The sequence below is a fragment of the Nicotiana sylvestris genome, chromosome 7, assembly GCF_000393655.2.
Source record: "Nicotiana sylvestris chromosome 7, ASM39365v2, whole genome shotgun sequence".
In the NCBI taxonomy this organism is placed as follows: domain Eukaryota; kingdom Viridiplantae; phylum Streptophyta; class Magnoliopsida; order Solanales; family Solanaceae; genus Nicotiana; species Nicotiana sylvestris.
Genome location: NC_091063.1, coordinates 11,238,166 through 11,265,858, shown reverse-complemented (window position 1 = coordinate 11,265,858; position 27,693 = coordinate 11,238,166). Strand labels below are relative to the sequence as shown.

General features: G+C 37.6%; 1 protein-coding gene across 1 annotated transcript; it reads left to right on the top strand.

The window, feature by feature from the left end:
* The first annotated feature begins 21,165 nt into the window (after window positions 1-21,165).
* LOC104220059 (zinc transporter 5-like) lies at window positions 21,166-24,815 on the top strand. The gene is made up of 3 exons (XM_009770855.2): window positions 21,166-21,741; window positions 23,692-23,841; window positions 24,401-24,815. Exons 1-3 carry the CDS (start codon window positions 21,166-21,168, stop codon window positions 24,704-24,706), a joined length of 1,032 nt encoding a protein of 343 aa, XP_009769157.1. The 3' UTR covers window positions 24,707-24,815.
* The last annotated feature ends 2,878 nt before the right edge of the window (window positions 24,816-27,693 follow it).

The window sequence follows — 27,693 nt, the reverse complement described above, 5'->3', positions numbered from 1 at the left end:
GAAAACAGGAAGGAAAATCAGAGCCAACTACCAGGACTCCCTCCGAGTAGGAACATGAGTAGCTGTCCAATTGTTGACATTGGCCCTAGGCCCCACAAACTGTATGTCTGCCTTACTGGAACCTTCTCCAACTTCTATCATGTTGACATTGGCGAACAACCTTTCAAAGCCTTCATTCAAATCTTCATCTGGCCCGATCAATGGTCCGAAAACTTTCGGGGCCGACAACTTTCTGAAACCTGCTCTGACAAATGATCTGGATAGGCGCGGGATTAGCTTAGGAAGGACCCAGACTCTTTTCTTCAACTTGCGGGCCCGATTTACATCCGCTGCGGTAGGCTTGAATCCTAGCCCAAAAGTATCCAGGTTCTTGAGTAAGGAAACTGGCTGGACAATACCCTACAGATCAACCCCCAAACCCTTTCCTGGTACAAACCCACTGTTTAACATTTCTGAGGCTATCATGAAGGTTGCAGCTGCTATTCTGGGAAGTGGAAGGCCCCCACCCTCAGGAATTTTGTCTACTGAGACTGCGTCCAAAACCTGATAGACCCATGGGCCCTTGTCATCATCGGTTTCTATGAAGGGCACAATGGCATCACTAACGGCATATGTACCGTCATCCCCGTGTACCACAATCTCTTGTCTATCCCATTCAAATTTGACCATCTGATGCAGTGTAGAAGGCACTGCTTTGGCTGCGTGGATCGAGGGTCGCCCCAATAGAAGATTATACGACACTGCCACATCTATTACTTGAAATTCCATGGTAAACTCGACCGGACCAATTGTCAATTTTAGTATGATATCACCTACTGTGTCAGTACCGCCCCCATCAAAACCTCGGACGCAGACGCTGTTTTTGTGAATCCTATCATCATCCACCTTCAGTTTGTTCAGAGTAGCCAAAGGACAGATATTGGCACTGGACCCATTATCAATCAGTACTCGAGTGACCACCGAGTCTTCACATTTCACAGTCAGGTAGAGTGCTCTGTTGTGTTTTGTACCCTCTACTGGCAACTCATCGTCAGAAAATGTCACTCGATTTACCTAGAAGATTTTGTGCACTATTTTCTCCAAATGGTTCACGGAGAGCTTGTCCGGAACATGGGCTTCGTTCAGAATCTTCATTAATGCCCAACAATGATCGCTTGAATGGATCAACAAGGATAGCAACGAAATCTGGGCCGGGGTCTTCCTCAACTGCTCTACAATGGAGTAGTACAGTGCCTTCATCTTCTTCAAAAAATCCTCTGCTTCCTCCTCCGTCACTGGCTTCTTTATTGTTATAGGATTGGCCCTTCTCAATTCTACGGGAGCAAAACACCTTCCCAAACGAGTTAACCCCTAGGCCTCGCATACTTCTTCCACAACCTCATTCCCCTTATGCATCACTGTCACTTGACTGTAGCTCCAGGGCACAACTTTCTCACTTGTTATCGGCAACTGCATTACTGGCCTCATAACAACTGGTTCTTCGCGGGCCCCCTTCACCACCAACACTGGTGTGCTTGATACTCCCTGTAGCACTACCTTGACCAGTTCTGGCTTCTTCGTAATAACAAACGAACCTTTCCCTATTACCACAACTGGCTTGTCATCTACCCTTCCCAACTGTACCACTGCCTTTCCACTGGTCGGCTTTTTGCTTGGACTGGCACGAATTATCATTACCGTTTGTGAGGGTTTCTTGGGATTCCCTCCTTCGTGCACTAGTTCGATCATGTGGGCCTCATGGTGCACCGGTAACGGGTTCTCATTGATGTTGGGTGCCTCTGGTGCCTGAACCTCGATCCTATTTGTGTCAATAAGATCTTGTACGACAATCTTCAACTTCCAACACTTCTCAGTATCATGCCCGGGAGCCCCTGAACAATATTCACAGCTTACCAAGTGGTCCAGATTTTTGGGAAAGGGATTTGGCAATTTGGGCTCAACAGGACTCAATAATAGGCCTAATTGCCTCAATTTGTGGAACAGAGTAGTATATGTTTCTCCCAGCAGAGTGAATGTTCTCTGCTTGTGCACCCTTTCATTCCTGAAAGCCTGATTTCCGCGGAAGCTTGGCCCTGAAGGATTCCTGTAGGCCCTTGGTGGTGGATATGAGTTTTGTGGAGGTGGATACGTATGTTAGGAAGCCAGCGCACGCCATTGCGGGCGAGCCGGAGGCTGGGTGTAAGTTTGGGTGTGATGGATAGAGAAATGTGGCTCTTGTGGTGGATAATAGGGTTGTGGAGGGTTGTAAGGAGTGTGTGGATAATTTGGGTAATGGGGTCTGGGTTGGTAGCGAGGTGAAGGACCTCTGGATCTGGACCAAGTACCTGCTTCGACTATTGCGACCTCCTCTTTCTTCTTTTTCCCGAGCGCACCTCTCGTGTCGCTTTGGATAGCCTGAGTTGTGGCCTTGATTGCCGAATAGCTCATTATCTTGTTGGACATGAGTCCCTCTTCAACCATACCGCCCATTTTTACTACTTTATTGAAAGATTTACCAACTGACGTCACCAGGTGACCAAAGTAAGCCGACTCTAAAGTTTGTAAGAAGTAGTCCACCATTTCATCTTCCCTCATTGGTGGATCGACTCTTGTTGCTTGTTCTCTCTAACGGAATCCCCTGAAGCTCTCTCCAGGCTTTTTCTCAAGTTTTAACAGTGTGAGATGGTCGGGGACGAACTCAAGGTTATACTGGAAATGACCTGCAAATTCTTGTGCTAGATCATCCCAGGTATACCACCTGCTAGGATCCTGCCTCGTGTACCATTCTAGTACGGACCCGCTTAAACTTTGACCGAAATAAGCTATCAGCAGCTCATCCTTTCCACCTGCCCCTCTTATCTTACTAAATAAACCTCGTAGATACGCCATGGGATCACCATGTCCCTAATATAGATCAAACTTTGGCATCTTAAAACCTGCCGGCAATTGAACATCGGGGAAGGGACACAGATCTTTATAGGCCACACTAACTTGGCTGCCCAATCCATGCATATTCCTGAAGGATTGCTCCAGGCTTTTCACTTTACGGAGCACTTCGTCCTGCTCTGGATTCTTAGCTGGCCTCTCAGTTTCTATCGGGAGCTGAAGGTAAGGGGTGTAAGTGTATGGCTCGGGTGCTTTGAAGGTGAGTTCGGGAGGATAGTATTGGTTGTCGTGAACCTGAAACACTGGTTCATCGGATGATTTTTGCAATGTGGCGGGTGGAGGTGCCACGAAAATAGGAACAATTGGTGGAGGAGGGTTTTGTATGGGTGGTGGAGCTTGGGGATTATAGGAAGTTTCCCCCTGATAGTATTGGGCAATGGGGAAGCTCGTTGATGGACCAGTGGGAGGGTGTTCCGGAGTCCGAACCGGTGAGAGGGTAGAAGTAGGGGGAAGGGTTGGTGATGTTTGTCCCCTAGCCCAGGCTAGGTGCATCCCAGCTATCTCTTGTCTCAACATGTCTACTTCCTCCTTCATCATTTGCATCTCTGTCTTTTCCTCCTCAACACTTTTGTCCGAACCAGACATACTTTCCGAAATGGGCCCTTTAGATCTTGTGTGGTAATGGTAATCTGCCAGGACGTTCTAACGAGCTAACTGTTTCGAAATCTTTCTCTGGTATAAACAACAAACTTATTAGCGTTAGAGTTTAACACATATTGCAATTTCACATTGGGGAATGCAATGTTCCTAGGCAGTTTAACCATTTCTAACATGTCTTTGCTTTGACTGCATGCGTCATTCCGGCTTATTTCCTATCTTTTATTCATTTTGCCTTTTCTTTCTTTTTCTTTTTTTTAGTGATGGTCGAATCTTATGTGGATTGCCTACGTATCATGTTCCCGCATGAATCACACCGGGCGTAGTTCTGCCACAAGTGCGGAAAATAAAGACACCATTTTTGGATTTTTCAACCTTTACTAGCAAAACGTCTTATTATAAGACAAAACATTTTTGAAAAGGAATTAACAGACAGACTACAGAATTTTATGCCAAAATGGGAAATACAAACTCCGACGGACAACAGACTCTGAAGACAAAGAAAATACATACTCAAACTATGAATGTTTCAGAGTTTTGAATTTTGGCGCCCGCGGGGCGTCGTTCTGCTTTGCCGTGAGTTTTGGTGCAAGGCCCCTTTGCAGATCTTTCAAATCTTCCATGATCTGGTGGACATAAATCATTATTGAAGCAAGGAAGGTGGTGCGGGACATATCCTCACAAGCTAGGCACTTTATGGTGATGTGGTGCCCGATATCGTCGATTCTTCCCTTGATTCTGTCCCTTTCCATAAGCAATCACTATATTTGTTGATTCCGCGTCCCCAGCATTTGAGCGTTGTAAAGGAGTTGATCCTGAAACTCATTCATCTGTTTCTCCGTTCGGGCCATTAGATCATAGTAGTGTTTCCTATCTACTCTAGCATCTCGGGCTTGTCTGAAGATCCGCTCTTCGAGAGTGGATATTATTTCTCTCAATAGAGCGATGCTCCTTTCGTATTCCCTCTTTATTTGTTGCATAGACCGTGCTCGTTGTTCTGCCTTCTTTATCCATTTCACCTGAATTTTCGCTAGACCAGCTTTAGATTTTTCCAAGTCTTCTTGATACTCGAGGACTTTCTTCTTCACGCCGTTTATGAGCTTTTCATCAGCCCGGTTTCTCTTCGGGTTTCTGGCAACTATTTTCATTTCCCAGATTTGAGCTTTGAGGATCTCGCTTTCCCGAGCTAATTTGTTCTTCTCTCCTTCATCAGCAGCAACTTGCACCTTGTTCTCAAATTTCATATCCTTAATCTGTTGTTTCAGCTTGCCTATTTCGGCTCGGTATTCGCGCTCTTTGGCCAAACAGTCCCATGGTTCTTGCGACGCCTCAACGAACTCCTGAATGTGAGGTTTTTTGGCTGGTCGTTCTGGCTTATCTCTTAAAATATCTCTCTTCCTGTACCAGGCAATATAAGCCGGTGAGACTTCACCTCTGGTTAGGTCGCGCACTCGAGTGTTTACCGTTAAATACTGGCATTCATTCCATATAGAACGAATGGCTTCTTCATGAAATTGGCCGTTGGTACCAACCTCGATTGCATAAATACTGAGATCTTCATCTGGGTGTACCACCTGACACCTCTCTAACTACCTCATCACCCGGTAAGGCGCATAAGGCTGAATGCCTTGGAGTCCCATTAAGAGGAAGTAAGGATCCATGGCGGGCATGTACACAATTTCTTCAACAGGAAGCCAACCCAGTGGCCACCCTATTCGTGCTGCTGTGATGGCGCGAAGGCAAGATACCCAGTCTTCAGACCCTTCTGGCAATTTGAGCCCTGAAACCCTCGTATTATATCCTTCAATGCAACGTTTCGTTTGTAGATCTATAGCTCATATATTGAGGATGATGGCACAAGTGCTCGATCATCCACATCTGCAATAACAAATTGCATCCTTCGAAAAAATCTGCCCCGGCTTTGCAGGCTGTGAGACCTCGGTATATCTCGGACACTATCATAGGGTCAAGCGTGCTTTTGTTGTTGGTAATTAGGACCTTGACGACTCCAGCCACCTTCAAATCAATATTTCTGTCTTTCCGAGGAAACACCACAATGCCCAAGAATGCTGCAATGAAGGCGAACCGCCTATGTTCATCCCATTTTGTACGATTCCCTCTGCTGCAAACCCTGCTTTCCAGATCGTCGAACCCTCCTATATGCCCATACCTCTGGTATATAAACTGCAAAGTAGAAAAACCCCTATCCAATTCAGAGTACGGGACTCCCTTTGCTTATCTTCAGCAGATCCATGAACTTGTGCGAATTGACGGATCTTAGAGCAGTCAAATATTTGTGCCTTAGCCCCTCAGTAATGTCCATATAACCTTCTACCTCTTCTAAGGTTGGGGTGAGTTCAAAATCCGAGAAGTGGAATACATTGTGGGTCGGGTCCCAAAATGTAACCAAAGCCTTTATGATGTCACATCTGGGTCTGACGTTCAACAAACTGGCGAGACCTCCCAGATGTAGTTTGATCTTATCTCGCTCTGACTTTTCCAAATCCTCCCACCACAAGCGCAACTCCAAAGGGATCTTGCTCCTGACTATTTCCGGCAAACTTGGACCCGGGCTCATTCTGTATGTTTGTTTGGGTGATTAACACTCATTGGACTCAAAGAAAGAATAAACTAAACTTGACACACATTTAAATAAAACTCCGGTCTTGTCAATACGGCCTTTCACCACTTCGAAGAAGATTTAAAAGCTGTGTTTTACCAACCGGACAAAACCTTGAAAATGACCAAAAGTGACTATTTTCGCAAAAACAGCCTTCCGGCGTCTTTTTAGGGACATTCGGCTATTTTTACAAGAATGGAATCGCTCGACTTATTTATGACGAAAGATTAAAAAATTTGACATTTTTTGGCTATTTTTGCAAAAAGGGGAGGTTGGACCCGATGAGGGTTGTCTACGTATCTCACATCCTGTGAGAATCAAACTGGCGTAGTTCGGGCCACGACAATAAACTAATTCTGACAAGACTTGTTTAAACAAATTACACTAAAAAAGACATTTTTTTTTCATTTTCACAAAATTTTGGCAGAGTTCGCCGGTAACTCAGAATATCTCTCTACATTGCTATTTTTTTTTCAATATTCCAGTATTTCCGGTCAGCATGCAAGTCTGCAGCAAATGTAAAACAAACAGGATGCAGCAGGATGGTCTTTTTCATTTCAGGTTGCTTGTCCTAGACGGACCCAACCCCTGTGTTGAGTCCCCTAAGTTAAGTGCACATGATGCAAATAAGCGTTCCTACTAGGGATTCGGCATGAGGTTTTGTTATACTAGGTTTATCCTGGGTGTTTGTTCTAGACCTGGTTTACCCGAGCGGACAACTCGAGCCGAGGATAGGAACTGCGTACCGGTAACCAAAAGATCATCCGGTTTTGCAACTCCTCTGAATCCTCGTTCTATTTTGGGATATGACACTAACAGAAAGTAGTCACGACCAGCGTGCACTCCTCAAGAAATAGAAGAGAGGGATTTCGTAGCAGTTTACATACAGTTCAGATAATATCAAAGCGGTAAGAGCAACATTTTGCACATTTAGGCTAAAACATGTAATAAAATCAGATAATAAATAAAGCCAAATAATAACAATTATTATAAGCTCGAATTCTGAACCCTGAACCATAGATTCTGGGTTCGGTCCCCAGCAGAGTCGCCAGAGCTGTCACACTTCCTTTTTCCGCTACACCCCCCGCTAAGGGACGTAAAGGGAGTTTTTCCAATTAAAGGACAATCGAAACGGGATTTATTTATTTATTTCAGAGTCGCCACTTGGGGGATTTATGGTGTCCCAAGTCACCGGTTTTAATCCCGAATCGAGGAAAAGAATGACTCTGTTTAACAGTCTGCACACCAGAAATCCGGATAAGGAATTCTGTTAACCCGGGAGAAGGTGTTAGGCATTCCCGAGTTCTGTGGTTCTAGCATGGTCGCTCAACTGTCATATTCGGCTTATATATCTGATTTTTAATACATGTTGAATCTATGTGCAAATTTTAACTATGTACCACTTTTATTATTATTATTTTTACCGAAAATTTGCAACATCATGAAAATACATCTCAAACCACGTCACATCAATGCACCCGTGGTTATTGACGCATTTCAACTCTGTTGAGATTTGGATTTGGGTCACATAAATGTGCACCCGAGTTTAAGAAGATAACATTATTAACTACGCGCCTAAAGCGACTAGCGTGTCATTATTTTGGGTAGGGCCGTGAAATTTTGATAAACGGCTCATCCTGAAGTCTAAGTAACTTTACCAACACATATAGAGGGCCCCGCACCTTGTGTATTTTTGTTTGTCGAGGTTCGTCTCATTTTATTAATTACAGGACAAACCTAAAGCAACTACGATTTTCTATATTTTTGTTCCTAAGAATAAAGAAAAAGAGGCCCTAAATAATTGGAGTTACTTAAACAAAACATATTAATAAGGACCCTTTAGCAATTCTGGGCTCAAGTAATTGGCCCTATCCCTGCTGAATTGAAACCAACCAGCGAGTTGGGCCTTGAGAACATGCTGCTTAGTCTGAGTTCCCATTGTAGAGCATGAGCCACACCTTGTGCTCAGCTTGGCCCATTAGCAAAAATTAGGCGAGATCAACAACAGCATTAACGTATCCGTGTTATAATTCAGGGTCTAATTTTGTGTTAATACACACGTGATGCACTTAACATGCTGAGTTTGAAATTCTACACTAATTCTATGCTAATAACGTTCAGCCCAGTTTTGCTTCAGCTCCTAGTTAATAATACTTCCTAACTCATGTTGCAATTAACCTTAACTAATTATCCACAATCATTTAAATATCCAATTATCAACTAAAAATGCAAGTCCAGAATCAATTTTCAAACTTATGTCTTTTAACAGAGTTAATCAACAAACTATTCTAGGCTAATTAGTGATAAGCAAATCCAACAGTCAAATTACACGTCCAGCTCTAAACTAACTCACAATTACCATTACTAAATACAAAACAATGTGACTCCAGGATTACACTGCCATCTATTAGGACGAGTGAGGACTGTGAATCACAAGATTGCTTTATGTTTTGAATAACTTCTGATTTTCAAAACTTAACTATACTAAATGGAATTAAACTACCACATGTCTAACAAACGATCAAATGTCCCGAATAGTCCATGAGTTTAACAGTCCAAACCAATCTAAATCATTGTAAAACAATTTTAATTACAGTCCAAACTACTACAATCAACTATGATAAAACACGGCAAGAACTAAAACTTCCAATGAAGTTATACTTCCATTTCATTTCATTCCAACTGGACAACTACATGATTTGAGATTCAGGACATGTACCTGGTATAGACAATACAAGAAGAGGAAGAAGAGGGTTAGCAGCAGCAGTAGTAACCAACAGAAGTTGGAACAACAGTGCAGCAACAAATAGCCAGCAACTATATACTTCCCCGAGTATAGAGCAGAAGTAAAAGGAAGAAAGTTCTAGCTAATTTCAGATCCTAAACCAGACAAATGATGAAAATAGCTATATTTTTTCAACTTTTTCAGCTTTTAGAATTCCATTTTTTTCCAGTCCCCTTCTATAGACCTCCCTCTGCCTTCTTATACTTACTGCCTTACCCCCTCTTCTTCACTAAAAATCTGAATTATTCCACTTTAAATCCCACTAAGGAAAACTTTTCCTTATTTTCAGCCCCCACTTCCTTTTGTTCCCCATTAGTGTATCAATTTAAAGATACTAATATCCAACTAACAAAACACTAATATTAAAATATTATCCTAACTGTTTCATTCCCAAATTACCCCTGAAACCCCTTAATATTACTGCCCCTAATACAATTATTCAACTGTATTAGAACTTTTAATTCTGAAATCTGTTCCAGCTAACAAAGATTTGAAAACTAAACCTGACTAACACCTATAACCAAACTTATTGACAACTAAATTGAAGCTAAGGTTGAATTCCAATTGAGACAAATGAACTGAATTTAAATCATCACACAGAACTCAACAGAATCATTTAAACTGAAATTGACAATTGAATCAAAATGCACATGGATGCAGGTAACATGAATGAAGGTTCATTGTCAGCCTATTGACAATGCCCTGAAGCTAAGTGTCCATAGATCAAACATACGCAACAACCATTTGACGAGCTTATTGGTTTACAAACAAGAACGAACTAATCGACGAAACTATTTATAACCTATGTTATTAATCGACAGAATATAAACTGATGGAGAAGAGAAAAAATAACGGACAATAGACGAATTACAATGAACCTAATTTAGGTAAACCCAGAGTTGATTGAACTACTCAAACAGCATTGGAATATTTAATCTAACCAAAATCAGAAAAAGAAACAGAATATATATACTGGATTAACTTAAACTAAAAACCCTAAAGAAACGACTAATCACACAGACAAACAAACACATAGAAAAAGAAAAAGAAGTTAAGAAGAACTCACTGTTCTTTTCTCGGATTTCAACTATATGCCCTTTCGAACTTGATTTCCAGTTAGTATTATACGTCTATTTCATCAGAAATAGACTTATAATACTAACCAAAAACCGTTCGACCCTAACAGCTTCGAAACAATCTCGAACTGTCGAGCCTTAGATTCGCCATTCGATGCGTTTTTACTCGGATTTGAACCAATCTGGTTAGGGATTAGCGACGAGGAGGTCAATGGGATTATTGGGTGTGATTTTGGGGTTAAGTGGACAAGCTAGGGTTTGGGACGGGGTCTTTGATCGAAGATTCGAGAGGCTGGGATATGATTCGAGGACAACGGAGTGGGGATTCAGGTTGAGGGTGGTTAGAAGGCTCAAGGGTGTTAATTTCATGGTCACCGGAAGGCTGTGGTAAATGGTGGCGGCTGCTAGGGTTCGTCCCTTTAAATCTAGATTCGAACCGTTCTAGGGATGTTTGAGGGAATATAACTACGGATTATGAAAAAGGGGATCAAGGGGGTTCTGGGGGTGAGTTTAATGGCGAACGAAGCCGGCACCGCCGGGTTTATGGTGAAGGGATGGGGTGGCGACTATTAGGGTTCCTCGTCTATGAAAGAGTCGAGGTTTGGGAGAGAATGAGAGGGGGGGATTGTTTTGGGGGGCGGGGATCGTTTGGACAAATATATATACTGAGGGTGAGGTTAAATCCAGGCCGTTCGGTCAAACGAGATCAACGGCTTGGATTGTTTGATTGGTTTGAACGGTGTCGTTTGTTAAGGTTAGAGGTTGGATCGGGTTCAGGGGGAAACGGTTCAGGGTCGGGTAATTGAAATGGGGCAAAGTTCTGGTCGTTGGATGTGGATGAATGGACGGTTGAGATCTATTGAAATTGAAACGACGTAGTTCTGTCCCTATACTACGTCGTTTCGATGGTTTCAGAGGCTGGAAGTTTGGACCGGGTATGGGGCATGTTTTTGGGCTTAGTTAATTAATTTAGGCTTTGGGATTTAATTTAGATTTAGCCCAAATTTTATTTCCTCTCTTTATTAACTCTTTTTTTTCTTCTTTTCCTCTCAAAAATTAAAACTCAAAATCTTAAATTAAATTATAAAACACCAAATTAACTTAAAAATACTAATTAACTCTAACTAATAATTATCAAAAATAATTAAATGACAAATTAAAAGAAAATCACACAATTTAACTAAAATTACAAAAATATGTTATTATTATTTTTTTGAATTTTTATTTTTGTAAAACACCTAATTATTAATTAATTCCAAAAATATAAAAATCCAATCCTAAATGCAAATGCTATATATTCTTTTTTTTAATGCATTAATAAAATTAAACATGCACACAGATCTATGCAAACAAACAGGAAAATCGCACAACATTTCCTAAAAAGAACACATAATTAAAGAAAATACCTAATTTTGGGAATTATTTTGGAGTAATTAGTATGAGGCAAAAATCACGTGCTCACAAGGTAGACAAGAGAACTATGTTGAAAGAAGTTCACTGCTCAACCAAGGTAGGAGTTCAACTTTCGAACACCAAAGATAGTGGAGTTGTTGTATAGAATAAGACCTGTTCCTCCTTAGTAGCCAAAGTGAAGGAGAAACGGTTTGATTATCCCTACTTGTGTAGCTGAAAAAGGGGATTCACATGCATAACACGATGGCTTTTGAACAAGGGGGAGATTATGGTACTTTAAGGTACCAGGATAGATTGTGTGTTCCAACCGTAGATGGACTTAGCGAGGGAGGAAAATGTTAGAAGCCCATAATTCCAGGTATTCTATCCACCTGAGTTTCCCAAAGATGTATCATGATCTTAAGGAGATTTATTGGTGTAACGACACGAAAAAGAAGGTTGCAGACTTTGTGGCCAAGTGTTTGAATTGTCAGCAAGTGAAAGTCGAGCAACAGAAAACCAAATGTTTATCTCAGAGCACACACATCCTTTAGTGGAGATGGTAAACATGGACCTTATAATATGATTATCTCGCTCATTTTCAAAGCATGATTTTTATGGGCGAAGGTGTAGATTGCCAATTAGTTGGTTCGAAGTTGGCGAAGAGGAGTTGCTGGGACCAGATTTGGTCAATCAGTCTATGGAGAAAGTCAAGTTAATTCAAGAGCATTTATAGTCAGCTCAGAGTCGCCAAAAGTCCTATTCGAACATGCAACATAGAGACCTAGAGTTTCAAGTTGATGATTGGGTGTTTCTAAAAGTTTTGCCTATGAAAGGTGTTATAAGATTTGGAAAGAAATGAAAGCTCAATCCCAGATACATCATCCCATATAGGATCCTACGAAGGATCGGGTAAGTAGCTTATGAGTCAGAATTTCCACCATAATTAGCGGTTGTACACCAGTATTTCACGTTTCATGTTATAACATTCAAGTTTCCAGTATTCAAATATCATGTCACGACATTTGTGTTTCCAGTATTCAGATCTCATGTTAGAGCATTCAAGTTAGTTCAGTACTCACATACTCATGTCAGTCCAATACTCAGATATTCATGCTAGATTAATACTCAGATATTGATGTGAGTTCAGTAATCAGATATTCACGTCAGTTCAGCACTCGATTATTCGTGCCAGTTTAGTATTAGTATATCCACGTTAGTTGAGAATTCACGTATCCATAGACAAGTGTTCATGTATATGTATCATGCTATGCATATTATTATGCCCTATGGAGCTAGTGTTATGCTGTGTTAGCTGGTAGGTATTTTGGAGAAATGTCAAAGGTATCTAACCTTCTCATCCAGACTTTATATTACAATCTCCATGGCTTTCAGTTTTTAGTCAGTTTAGTAGTCATTTAGTCTAGTACCTATTCAGCTCAGTATCTCATCAGTTCAGAAATCGTGTATTCATTTAGTTTAGTATGCAAGTGTTAATGAAAAGTTCATGTTCCCACCAGACCCATTTAAGTTCCAGAGTTAGTCGAAGATACATTCAGGATAATCATTCGAGGACGAATGATCCCAAGGGGGAGATAATTTAACACCCTATAAATTTGAATCAGTTTTGGATGTATTAAATGAGTATTAATATGATGGTTATCAATTGGTTATGATAATAAGTGTACGAGGCATATCATAAGTGATTTGGGGTCCAAAGAGAAGCCTAAGTCTAAGTCAAGCTTGAAAGTTTCATGATAGACTAAAATTCCAAATGAGCATGCACAAGACCAAACTTTGCACGAGAATATATACATTTATATAAGGTATTATGTGATTCACAACCTATCAAATGAAAGATCTTTGAGTCTAGTTTCTAACGCTTCAAACCTTTCATCATTTGGACACACCTACCAGAGGTTATCACCAAATTACCAAAAGCTCGCAGAATTTTACACTACCGCGCCGCCCTATGCATCGCCCCATGCGTCGCGACTGTGCAAATCTTCGTTTTTTTCTAACCCGACCCTATTTTGATATAAAACCTTCGAGGTTTAGTTTCCCCGACTTCATTTGGATGAATTTTAGGGTTTTCCTCCACTCTCTCAAAACCTCCAACCCCTCCCATCTTCAAGGTAAGTAATCCCCATTATCTTTGTGTGAATTCCATCATTTGTACACTAGTATTGATGAAATATACACATAAAATACTTAGATCTTCTAGAGATTCCTTCAAGAACTCAAAGGAGGGTTTTGCAAGATTTTTTCCAAAAAGGTAATCCTACACCCCCCCTTAGACTTACATGTATGGATTTACAAAGGGAATATGAGTATGAATAAGTATTGGAACTCTTGGTATGGTGATTGGAAACCATAAATTCCCAATTTAATTACACAACTATTATAGAGATTGAAAGATGTTTATTTAATGGAACTTTGTTGGTTGGGTGTTGATGGATGGTCATATATGTGACTTTGGAAGTTATAAATTGGTTAATCATGATGGTGGGATAAATTATTGATGAATGGTGGTAGTTAGATGAACTAATTAAATGGTGATGAGATGTAGAGATTTATGCCTACAAGGTGTTTGATAATATTCCTAAATGGCTTGAGTTATGAAATTTGTTACTAATATTGGGTTCCATTGGATGCTGCTATTGTAGATTGAAGGTTCTTAGTATTGTGGATCATTGTAGTATAACTAAGGGGAGAAATTAAGGTATGTGAGGCTAACTCTCTATGTTTGGGAATGTTAATGATTCTCCCTACACTACGTTTCTTTTAAGACGTTACTAATTGCCTCAAAAATAGAGTTTAGCCTAGTTCCTTGAATAGTTGTAGAACTTATATTCTCTAGTTTCATAACTCGTTCATGACTTTTATTCTGAATGTTGTGAGCTCAGTGCGTATTCAATATAGACTTGGGTTTGATGCCTCCGAGTCTTAGTACAAATTACTCAATATGCCATAAACAGTTGAAGTTTTAGTGTTCATAATCAGTTCAAGAATACATGTCTTAGTTTAGTCCTATTCAGTATTCCAGTATTATGTAACTCAGTGTGATTCAGTATTTCACTATCATATTTTGCAGTATGATTCTCAGTTCCTAACTTTAAATCGCTGAATGTTGAACACCTGTATCTAGGCCTGAGGCCGTAGTTTATGCTTTATGCATGTTTGGGCCTAAGATCGTAGTTTATATGCTTTATGCATTTCTGGGCCTGAGGCCGTAGTTATGTATACGTATACTTGGGCCTGAGGTCGTAGCTTGTGCAATATATATTGGGCTCGAGGCCGTAGCTTAATTAGATAAACAGGTTGTTCATCATTTAGAAGAGGGGTATTCATATCCTTACTTCCTTTGTTCAGTTCAGTTATTAATTATCATTTTAGTTACCAGTTATCAGTTCAGTTATCAGTTATCAGTCATCAGTTATCATTTCAGTTTCAGTTTCAATAGTTATCGTTTGAGTTATCAATTATCAATTCTCAATTATTAGCTCAGTTTCAGTTTCAGCATTTATAATTCTTTCTTTTAGCTGCTTTACATACTAGTGCAATTCAAATGTACTGACGTCTCTTTTGCCCGGGGCCTGCATCTCACAATGCTTGTAATGATTTACAAGTTGATGATTTCGAGCGCTAGGATTCTCGTACCAGATATTTGGTGATCCCCAGTTCTTTCGGGGCATTATCATTACTTTATAGTCTTTCAGTATTTACAGATAGTCAGTGTTTTCAGTACTTCATTAGAGTCTTCATAGACTAGAGTAACAGCTAGACAAAGCCGCATGCTTTTCATATTAAGCTATTTTAACAAATATATTTCAGAATTGTATTAGTATTTCCACACTTTGATTTTTATCATTCAGGCATTTAGTATATCAGCATGTGTTAGTTTATCTTTCGCGTTTAGTATGTTATGATATCACATGTTGATTCAGCCAGGCAGTTGGTTCGCTCGATCATATATAGTCAGGCACCGAGTACCGTGTTACGTCTAGGCCCAGGTTCGGGGCGGGACAAATGATTTATACTTGAGAGGATATACAGATGTTGATTGGGCCGGTGATCGGAATGATAAAAAATCTACATCCAATTATGCCTTCTTACTTAATGGTGGTGCTATATCATGAAAAAGTAAGAAACAAACCTGCACAACACAACAATGGAAGTTGAGTTTGTGGCTTGTGCGTCTGCAGTACAAGAAGTTGTTTTCTTGAAGAGATTCTTTGAGCATTTGAATATTACAAAGAACTCTCAGGGTTCCATGACTCTATATTGTGATAGTCAAGTGGCGATTACATATACAAAAGATCCTAAGTATCATAGCAAGACCAAACACATTGACATCAAGTATAACTTTGTAAGAGACATGATATCAAGTGGAGAGATAAATTTACAGTACATTCCTACGCGAAGCATGATAGCTGATCCTTTTACAAAGGCGATATCTAGAGACCTGTTTGAGAAACATGTTATGGCTCTAGGTTTGCGAAGGATATGAACATATTTATGTATTGTAAAATGACTTTAGTATTATAAATGCTCATCAATATTTGAATCTTGAATTTTGCTATATCTCGTATGCATGTGATGAATATTTTGTTGATAAAGTGTGTCGAACAAGTCACGATATTGGCTCTCTCACACAAGCAATCGCCTCTTGTGTTAAGAATCGTGAAGAGATGAGACCTTATAGAACCTTGGATAATGCGGGGTTATATTTACTTGTAGAGGTCGTTCTTGACAGCTTACGAATTTTACTATTCGATTATGACTTGTTTTGTAAACCAGATACGAGTTTCTCAAAGAAGATAGTTTGAGGATTACTGAAGTGCAAAACTCGGGTTAGACACTTGAAGGTATCTAGACCAAGATCTGTACGGTGTTGGATGATTAAAATAATAAGACACACGCACCAATATAAGGTGAGAACACCATGACATGTGTTTCATACCACGTGTGTTATCGACCATGGGATAATGGAAGAATGAATCCCTGCTTCTTCATTGTGTGAGATACCAAAGAAGTTAAAGTAACTTTTATTGAAATACCTTTTGACCTTTTACTGTCTCTTGAAGTGCCAATCAGTATTGCTACTTTAGCATGCCACTAATAACCATGATTGATTCGGTAATGCAATGCATGTCTAGGAAAGTAGTTGATTTGGAATGGAAAGATTCGAGTAGAAAGGGAAGACGACTAAAAATTTAGTAATTTAACTTGTATTCATAGGTCGACCACTACACTTACCATGAGGGTATTCGATTGTTGTTCTCGCCCCGCTATTATTATTCTTTCAGAATCCTCAGTGAAGAAATTAAATTTGACAAAACTGTGCCAAAACTGGAAATTTTGGACCAAGAGCTTCAATTGATCGAGTAAAAAGTGTTGGGGACTCCCGTGGTAAAAACTAGGGGTGTTTATTGGGTGGATCGGGCGAATAATTACACTTAACGGTTCGGTTTAACGATTCTGCTAGCCATCCTATAAGACAACAAGCGAATTAATATCGGATTAATAATTATCGGACGGTTATCGGTCGGTTTATCGGCTAAACCGAATTAAAATTTTTGAACAATTATTCAATCTATACCAAGACTACACATACTGTACAAAGAGGTGCAAGATTGGATCAACGCTGCAGAATCAGTGGTACTTTTTCAGCCACGAGGATAGGGAGTATATATCCCACATGTTCAAGAACAAACCAAGCAACAAATGCTGGATTTTGGAAGGCAAAACAGACAGTCTGTCATACACATATTAACCAAATTTGTAAAACCAGAAAAGCGCATTAGTTCAGTAATCAATCAAACTTTCAAAAGGACATTCGTTCATAATCAATCAAACATTCACATTCGTTCAATAGTACTTTATATACATAGGGGTAAAAGTAAATATATAAAAGTCTTAACGGTTTAACGGTTTACCCGATAAGAAAATTGAGTAATCTGCCCCCAAACCATTAAGCCGTTAATAATAAAATCTCAATTTGTTCCCCATCCATTACTCCGATAATCCGATACCAATAAGCCAACAAGTCATCGGTTCGGTTTGTTTAATATTTTCGGGTCGGTTTTGAATAGCCCTCATTTTTTTTATATATGAGAGATTTACTTTTACACGTAAGAGATCTATTTTTTACATCTAAGGGATCTAAAAAGGTCATTTTCTTAAATTACAAATTGTAAAAGGGCATGATGTACAAATCACACTAAATAAAGTCAAGAATAATATAATTAAAGTTATATACAATAATTGTGTAAACTATTTTCCCTTTGTTTTATGTGTTATGTCAAATGAAATATTAATAGCTTGGAGAATAAATCATGTTAATTCACTGCTGCTGTTTAACACAAAATAGTCACAACTAAGTTAAAAGTAGGCATGATGTGGAATTAAATAGTAGTCTTGTTGGTACATATACTTTAATAGAAAGGTAAGTCATAACAACATATCTCATCAATATCAATCATCTCCTCTAGAAACTCAAAGAAATAAGGTAAAATAGATTTGATAAATCTATCTCAAAATTGGAGCTCAGATATTTTTCTTTATTATTATTAGTTTGCTATGATCCTTAAATTGCACTAGTAAATCTTTACTATTTTAGTCATACAGCAAAATTAATCGCATTTCCTTTTTAAAAAATATATATAGGGGAAAAAGAAAATGGTTGCTTTATAAGATTAGATTGCCAACTATGTCCAGTTTCATATCCATACCCCGGCCGAAAAGTAAGATTAGTCAACTACGTCCGTACGAACAAGTCATTTTGTCACTTCATAAGAAAAAGTAATAAATTATTACCCCTGTCACTTTCCTTTCTGTTGAATTTTCAAATTCTACATATGACCAAATTTAAAAACGTTATAAGTGGTTTTCGTTGACTTCCAAAAGGTTCTTTGGCTAGATTTGTAAACTTGCGCGCAGGCCAACGGTAAAATTGTCAAGTTTTGTGTCATTCATTGAATTTGTACCTAACTTTTAAAAAAAAAAAAATTTAACAGATACCCAATTTTTGGATAACTTCATATACATATATTTTTATTATTTTTCTTTACAAATGGATTTGTTTAATTTGTTATTGTTTTGACAATTTGGTGATTGAGATTTCTTCTTTATGAAATTTGAATGTTATGTTTCAAATTTGAGCTCATTTGGAATAGATTTAGGCATTAAATTGTGTACTAGATTGTTGAAATTCGAAGAACAAGTTTATGTTTCAGAACTTAAGATCGAAATCTGAAGTTGCATTCAATAGATTGAACTACTTAAGATTCGAATTTCTAAAGATGTAAGGATTTCATATTTAATTTTTAAAATTGCATTGAAGAGATTGAACTACATCATATCCGAGCGGGTACACTTTGTAAAATTTTGTGCAATACGAATATAACTTCAATGGTGATCCCAAAAGTGGACACATGAAAATGATCTGTGTCAAATATTCTCAAATTATTTGCCAATAAATTATTGATAAGTACTAACGAATTAGTTAGTTCTTTCTGTAAAAAGTAAAAAAAAGAATACCACCAAAATTTAGAGTTTCAAAATATTGATTAAAAAAAATACAACGACAGTTTTTACTAGTAGGGTCATAAAACTAAAAATAAAATTGTAAAGAGCCACAAAATCAATTGACCTTTTATTTAGGGTCAGCTAAACAAATTTAGTGGTCTAAAGCCAAAATTTAATAAGAATCCGAATTTTATACCCCTATATAAAGTTATCTTTCCTTTTTTTTCCGTACTTATTTATAGTATTGTATTCTTACAGGATATAAGACTTTTAACTTTATTTAATAATATTATTATTTATATTAGCAAAGGTTAATTCAAAAATATTAGTCATATGTTTGCAATACATTACCTTGGATCTTGTCGTAAAAATTTTATTTACTAATATGAAAGTTTAAGTAGTTTAATTCAAAGTTCTAAAAAATTTCTAATGTTAAAAGGTAGACATTCTTTGTTTCTTTCATTTTTACACAAAATTTGTACTTTGTTTTTCTATAAACGTCAATATTGTCTAATCTAAAATATTACTTATGCATTCCACCATTAATACTTTTTGGGCCTCAAAATTTTGGAGACCTAAATCAAAGACTTTACTAGCCTCACCTTTGAGCCACCCATGACTAGGAGTGTGCATTCGATTTTGACCCTTATCGATAATTACTTATCGATTATCGATTCGTACATATGTTTATCGTTATCGTTTCAATAAGGTTTCGATTTTTTCGATTTCGATTTTTCGATTTTTGGGGCTTATCGATTCGGTTATCGATTACACCAATAAGAAAATTTGCGGGATTTCACGGAAAATATATCGCTATAAACACGCCTAACTAATATGGATAAAAAGAAACTAAAATAAGACGAACACCATTTATAACATATAAATTGTGTCAACAAGCACATGGAACGAAACTAAAGTAAGGGATCAAATGTATGTCACCAACACTCCAACGATATATAAAAAAAATACATCATCACGGCTAACTCTGTTTTCCATTAATTTGAACTTCATTCACTTGAGCTTTAAATATGATCATTCCTTAAATGTGGTATCCCTTGCTGAAAGTCCTAACCTTTAAACCTGAAAGAAATTAAGAAAAATATTAAGAACTCTGTCTTTTTAGTATATCTTATCGGTTTATCGATGAACTGATAATCGAAGAGGACAAAATCAAAATCAAAATCGATTACTCGATAAGGAAAATTTCGAAATCGAAATCGATAATCGATAAACCGATAACAAATAATCGATTCGATTTATCGATAAACCGATTCATGACTTTATTTACATTGGATTATTACATTAAACTGATGACCTGCTATCTCAATAGCGGGTGAGGGGATTCAAAACCTTCTCGTTATGTACTTTTAATTGATAAATTAAGGAAGAATGAATAGAGGGGGTTAAGATTCAAAACCTTCTCGTTATGTACTTTTAATTGACAAATTAAAGGAGAATGACAAGAACGTTTTAGCACGTATAGAATTAGTTAATAAAATTATAAGGAATTAAACAAACAAATTTAATCAGGAAATAATTAATAGTAAAGAATAAATTTGTTTAGAATCCACAAAAATTTAAAAAAAATAAAATAAGCCAGCTAAGTAAGAGCAATTTACGAGGAGGAAGTATATCCCGTTAATCTATTCAGCTAGAATATATGTCGACATTTTTTCGACACATAATATAGTTAAGAATTGTTTTTGCCCTATTTCCCTTAGTTCTTTCTCCTTCTCTCCAGTTTTATAGACCCTTGTGACTTTATTATGTCTTCACATTTTGATATCATTAATACGTGTTTCCTAATACATCTGCGATAACCAAGTAATGTATATGTTTTATTATACATCAACCTTTAATATATTATTTTTTCAAGTTCTGACTTTGTGTTTCGGAATCACTTGCATTAGGGTAGACTGTCTACGTCACACCTCATTGATGTACGCATTTTCCTGAATCCTACGTGAAGTTGTGAAGACGGAATGCTTCATGCACCCGACTTTCCCTTTGACTTTTACTTTTTAATTTACAAAATTTATGGTAGTTTTTTCTTGATTTTCTCTCAGCCATTTTCAAGTGCTAATATAAGAGCCAAACTATCAATTTGGATCATATATAATTAAGAAGCATAGATCACCACGATTTTGACATTGGAATTTGTTAAACACTTCAGATTCTAAGTGTTTCATTTCTCTCAATCATACTTCCACAAACCTTTTTGGTTTTCTAAACCTAGAGTCATGACAAAGTTAGAAAAAGTAGTTTTTTGGTACATTCTCTTGCTTCTTCCTGCTATAGTATTAGGAGAATGTACTTGTGATTCTGAGGATGAAGAAAGAAACAAACCTGAAGCACTGAAATATAAAATGGTAGCAATCGCTTCCATTTTGATTGCCAGTGCAATTGGGGTTTGTATTCCTGTACTAGGAAAAGCAATTCCAGCTTTGAGCCCAGAGAAGAATTTCTTCTTCATAATCAAAGCTTTTGCTGCTGGTGTGATCCTCGCGACAGGGTTTATACATGTACTCCCTGATGCATTTGAAAGCTTAACATCGCCATGTTTGAAAGAGAATCCGTGGGGAAATTTTCCATTTAGTGGATTTATCGCAATGGTTTCTGCAATGGGAACTCTAATGGTGGACACTTATGCAACTTCATATTTCAGTAACAAAAATGATACGAAAAATGGATTGGTGGCTCAGTCTGGAGATGAAGGAGGAGCTATACATGTTCATTCACATGGCCATGCACATGGTTCATCATCACTGCTGGGTGATTCTAGTTCCGAGCTCCTTCGTTATCGTGTTGTATCTCAGGTAACCCTAACTCCAATATTACTTACTCATTATGCGTCAATTTACATGATACTCTTTTCTTTTTAGTTAATCCCAAAAATATATACTATCTATTTATATTTAGTAACTATTTAAATCTGAACTTTTCATTTAACCTTAATGACACATATTTATAGTCACATAAATTTTTTTGACTTGTTTAAAATCATAAATTTAATAATTTTTTTCTTTCTTAAATTTTTATGTTTAATCGAACACATCATATAGAAGTACCTTTTAAATATTTCTTTTATCACATTGGGGTATCAAGAAGGAAAAGGAAAAGGAGGATAGTCATGAAAATTGAACCATGCCTTGTTCTTAAGTGTGCGTTTCTCACTATCGATACTACTAGACTTAAAAAAAGAGTGTCTCTTAGTTCTCCTTAGCTATTCCTCTTTTTCCTAATTGATATTTATGTCAACTTAAGATTGTTATGAAGGTGGTTTTATTTTTTCGTTTTTTCCGTTGAGATTAACTATAATTCCTGAGCAATTTTAAGGTTGAAGAAGTTTTTCTTCTGTATGAATTTTGTATATAATCTATCATTTGTGTTAACCAAAAGGAAAAAAGAATCGGCGAAAGCACAAACTTTTGTAATCAACTCAATAGCGTGGATATAAACAATTTTCAATGCCGTAGAGATTTGAGAATTTTATACTGAAGTCAACAATATGATATCATAACGAGAACTTAAACAATATACTGTTCAACTCATCAGAAAAAAGGGAAGTTTTTTCGGATGAGTTATTTTTTTCTGGATAATAGAATGCGCGGAAATATTTTCATTGATAATTCCTGTTTCTTCCTTTTTGTTTTTTCCCCTCACTAACCCTCGTTGTCCTATACATTTCCAATGGACATTTCCAATTCGCAAAAAAAAAAAAAGGATGAAAAAGGAGGCACTATCACCCTTGTTTATACTCTCCCCGTTTTAACTTAGGTGAATCTATATTTTTTTAATCCGTTCCAAAGAGAATAGCTACTTTCCTTATTTGGAAAGTGATTTATAACCATCCAGAAGATAAAAGTAGCAAAGATGAGGATGTTGAGATGGATGTGTGGGCATACCAGAAAAGACCGAATTAGGATTGAAGTTATTAGGGATAAGGTGGATGTGGCTCCTGTGGAAGAGAAGTTGCGGAAATCGAGGCTGAAATGGTTCAGGCATGTGAAGGGGAGAGACACCGATGTCCCGGTAGGAGATGTGAGAGGTTGACCATGGCAGGTCAGAGGTGAGGTAGAGGGAGGCCTAAGAAGTATTGGGGAGGGGTGATTAGGCAGGACATGTCACTACTTTAGCTTATCTAGGACATTACCCTTGATAGAAAGCTGTGGAAGTCGAGAATTAGGGTTGTGGGTTGACAGGTAGTCGAGAGTCTCTACTAGTCGTACTAGTAGTATTAGTACTAGTCTTGTATTCTCCTATTCCGAGTTACTTGTTGTTAGACGATATGGCATTATTGCCGGTAATTTTCGCACTTCTCTTATAGTTTCGTATTTCCTAGATTCTTTGCTATTACATGTTGTGCTGTTTGTTTCTGTTATCTTATTTCCTTGTTGTTGTTACTGTTTGTTTATTGTGTCCTTATCACTGTTCTTGAGCCGAGGGTCTATCGAAACAACCTCTCTTCCTTCATAAGGTAGCACTAACGTTTGCGTACCCATTACCCTTCCAAGACTCCACGTGTGGGATTGCACTAGGTTTTTTGTTGTTGTTGTTGTAGTGATTTATAGTCACAAAAAATATATATGTGCCTTATTTTACACCACAAGTTCAAAAGTCTTCTCTTTTTTCTTGAACTCCGTACCTAGTTAAATAGATTCACATAAATTAAAACGAATGGATTAATATTTATTTTTACATTATTTATTTATAGATGTTAAACTCTATTATCATTAACATTTCTCCATTTCTCCTGGGGCATGCAGGTATTGGAAATGGGGATAATAGTGCATTCTGTGATAATAGGAATAGCTTTGGGTGCTTCTGAAAGTCCCAAAACCATAAGGCCTCTTGTTGGTGCTTTGACTTTTCATCAATTTTTCGAAGGCATGGGACTTGGTGGATGCATTGCTCAGGTAATATATATATCACTTCATCTTTTCAAAGATCAATTTTCATAATTAATCATATTGGTACTTTTACCTCTCATCTTATTATAATGTGTGATAACTTCTTGAACAATGATGGAGTTATTGGCCGCTCTACTATTCTTCAGGAAGCTTGTTTGGTTTGGGTCAATACTATAATCTTAGTGATAGTTTTAATAGATAGTATCTTAAAGGTTATGATTTTGGTTCGACAAAAGGCCCACGCCCAAGTTCCATAGTTTTTGGTTCGCTATTGCGAAAAGGTACTTCCCTTCTGGGCTGTTGTGGGCGAGAAGGGATTCGAACCCCTAACACTGTGATTCATAGCCACGTACTCTAATCCTCTATGCCCCCACCCTGTCTCCACTTGATCTGTTCCCGAGAGTACCCTAGAAAAAGGAAACCTTTCTTTCCCCGCCATTTCGAGTTGTCAATACTTGTTAAATTGAGTTACATATAATTAACCACTTTGTAAATAGGTCATTGTATAAATATTTCTTACATGTCAGCAAACAAAGCTTAAACTCTTTTTTGGCCCTTCATGCAGGCAAAATTCAAGACTCGGGCAGTGGCAATAATGGCTTTATTTTTCTCACTTACAACTCCAGTGGGTATTGCAATTGGACTAGGAATAACAAATGTTTACGATGAAAACAGTCCAACGGCTCTCATTGTGGAAGGAGTATTTAATTCAGCATCAGCTGGTATCTTGATTTATATGGCATTAGTTGATTTTTTGGCTGCTGATTTTATGCATCCAAGAATGCAAGGCAATGGAAAACTTCAATTAGGTGCCAATGTTTCACTTCTTCTTGGTGCTGGACTCATGGCTCTCATAGCCAAATGGGCTTAATTTGATCAACACTGATTATTATCAATTTCACATTATTTGTCTTTTTCTTTTAAATTTTTTTCTGTCTTATCTCTTGACAGAGTGTTATACAGGATGTGACTGTAATTTTTTTGAATTTGCATTTCCCCATGATTTATTGATTTGTATTGATTACATGGAAGATTCTTCCTTGGTTGTGTGCCTTGTGTGCTTTGGAACGTGTTGATTGAGATCAACCTTTGGATTGTCATAAATAAGATAAACATTTTTTTACAAGAATTCTCCTTTATATTCTATATATTACACGTACAATTTATTCGTAGCTCAACACAATAACACTTTTGTGTTGAGAGTGAATATTGTTAAAAACTGAGAGGGGTCCCTCCCTCTGAGTGTGCAAATGCATAATGAAAAATATCTGTGCTGTGCTTATTGTAGCGTGTGTGATATGTGTATGTGAGCAGATAAGAATTTAAGAGGTGGCAAAATTTCCTTCTTCCTTTTTTTCTTTTCTTTTTGAAATTTTCCTTTTTATCATAAATAACATCTCTACTGCCCGGGTAGGGGTAAGGTCTGCATACACACTACCATCCCAGACCTCTTGTGAGATTTTACTGGGTTATTGTTGTTGCCTATTTAAGAGGAAGAATTGTGTTATGCCGTGGGATATCCTTTTATATATTGACATTCATGGTGGTAAAATCTTGTGTTGTAATTGGTTCCAGTAGTCTTGGAAAAAGTCGTTCCCGGCGATAGTTGCAGAGAACATCTCTACTTTATTTGCATGCCAAGAGACTACATATTTTTCTAGTGAACTGCTCCAAAATGTCAAGTATTGGGAGGCAAATATGCGCAAAAGAAGGCTGTCACCAAGTTTCATTCACTAATGGTACTGTTTCTTAAATAGTTCTTACCCTACTCATTTTCTGGCCATCAATTTTTTAACTGGAGGTGCCACTATTTTTCTTCTCATATTGCTATTTCCTATTTCCTTGATGTTTCTTGTACTGGTTTTAATTGTTTACGATGAAGAAGAGTTATTTGGGCTAGAGATTGACTGCTTCTTTGTTTTGTACAATCTCATGGGATAAACTTTCTTTTTCCTTATCTTATTATATTTCTTACACAGTATAAGAAAGAACCAAAATTTGTTTTAGAGATGAAATGAATAGACCACATAGCAGCTTCTTTTAGATAAAGAGGACTGCATTTGTATTTTGACTTGTAGATGTTGGTTTACAGTAGTAGAATTTCAAATATAAGCTTTAAAGAAACAAATGAACCGAAGTATAATTGGAATGTAATTCTAAAACCAAAACAAATGTAGATGGATAAATTTAAACAGTTTTCCCCCAAGTATTTTGATGCACCGAATCTACTAGATCGAGGTTTAATCGGGTCAAGGCTCTGCTACTCTATGCTAAAGCTCCATAGGGGTAATTTTAATAAATTTCCGTTAGTAAAGAAGTAAACTTTTGTGGGGTCCAGCCCTTGAATTATGGAAGAATTCTCTTCCTTTGTTAACTTTTGTCAAATATGGCTGCTAAGCAGACCACGTTCGATTTCTTTGTCAAATTAAGAAGCAGTCTGCACCTGTAATATCAAATGTGGTAGGCTGTATTCTGCCTATAAAATGAGAGCTTCAGCTCTCATTTTTAACATCATCAATCTCAGAAGAAAATATATCTGAGAGCTAGAAAGAAAGAGTGAGGTTTCACAGACAGGATATAAGAAAATAGTCTGTGAAGAAAATAGAGAGTGTGAGTGATATCGTAGTGAGGTGAAATATCAAAAGAGGGTTATTTCTTTTGAGTATTGTAGTGGTCTTTATAGTATTTTACTTGGGCCTACAAAGTGTAAATTCTTTACTATAGTGATATCAGTTGCTCCTCTCGGAGTCGTGGTTTTTCCCTTATTCAGAAGGGTTTTTCACGTAAAAATCTTGGTGTCATTGTTACTCTTTTATTCTTGTTAATTACCGTATCTCGATGTTGTTGCGGAAGCCAAATGTATATAGTGTGAATAAGTCACAACTACTATACCAAAAATTATGACAGCCACCAAATAATAAATAAGACAATAAAGCAACAATAAAGGGAACACCAGAATTTACGAGGTTCGGCTAATTTTGCCTACTCCTCGGACACAACCAATATTTTATTTCACTCCAAAAATACAAGTGAAATAATACTAAAGAGAGAAGATACAAATGCCTTAAACAGATGAGAAGGCAAATGAGAGGTGTGTTTAAATCCTAAACATTAAGCCTTCTTTTATAGGGGGAAAATCCCCCAACTTTTGTTTTCCCACCGATGTGGGACAAACATTTTGTCAAATTCAACAAATCTCCACCTTGGCAAAATTCCACATCTTCAATTTTCTCTCAATAACAAATTTTGGTTGTGTCTTCATCTTCAATCTTCAGTGTTCAACAATGTTGATCAAATCCAAACAATGTTGAAACTTGATCGCAGTCACCACCTTTGTCAGCATATCAGCAGGATTCTCCGTAGTATGAATTTTCTTCACTGTGACTCCACCTTCTTCTATGATTTCTCGTACAAAATGATATCGAACATCAATGTGCTTCGTCCTTGCATGATAAACTTGGTTCTTCGCTAATTGAATAGCACTTTGACTATCACAAAAAATTGTGATACCTTTTTGTTCAACACCAAGCTCCTTTAGCAATCCTTGAAGCCAAATTGCCTCTTTCACAGCCTCTGTAATAGCCATGTACTCTGCCTCTGTTGTAGACAAAGCAACTGTTGACTGCAAAGTAGACTTCCAACTAACTGGTGCCTTTGCAAAAGTAAACACATAACCAGTAGTTGATCTTCGTTTGTCCAGATCACCCGCAAAATCTGAGTCACAATATCCAACTACAGACTGATTGTCTTCCTGCTCAAAAACTAACCCGACATCTACAGTATTATGAATATACCGTAGAATCCACTTCACAGCTTGCCAATGCTCCTTCCCTGGATTGTGCATATATCTGCTAATAA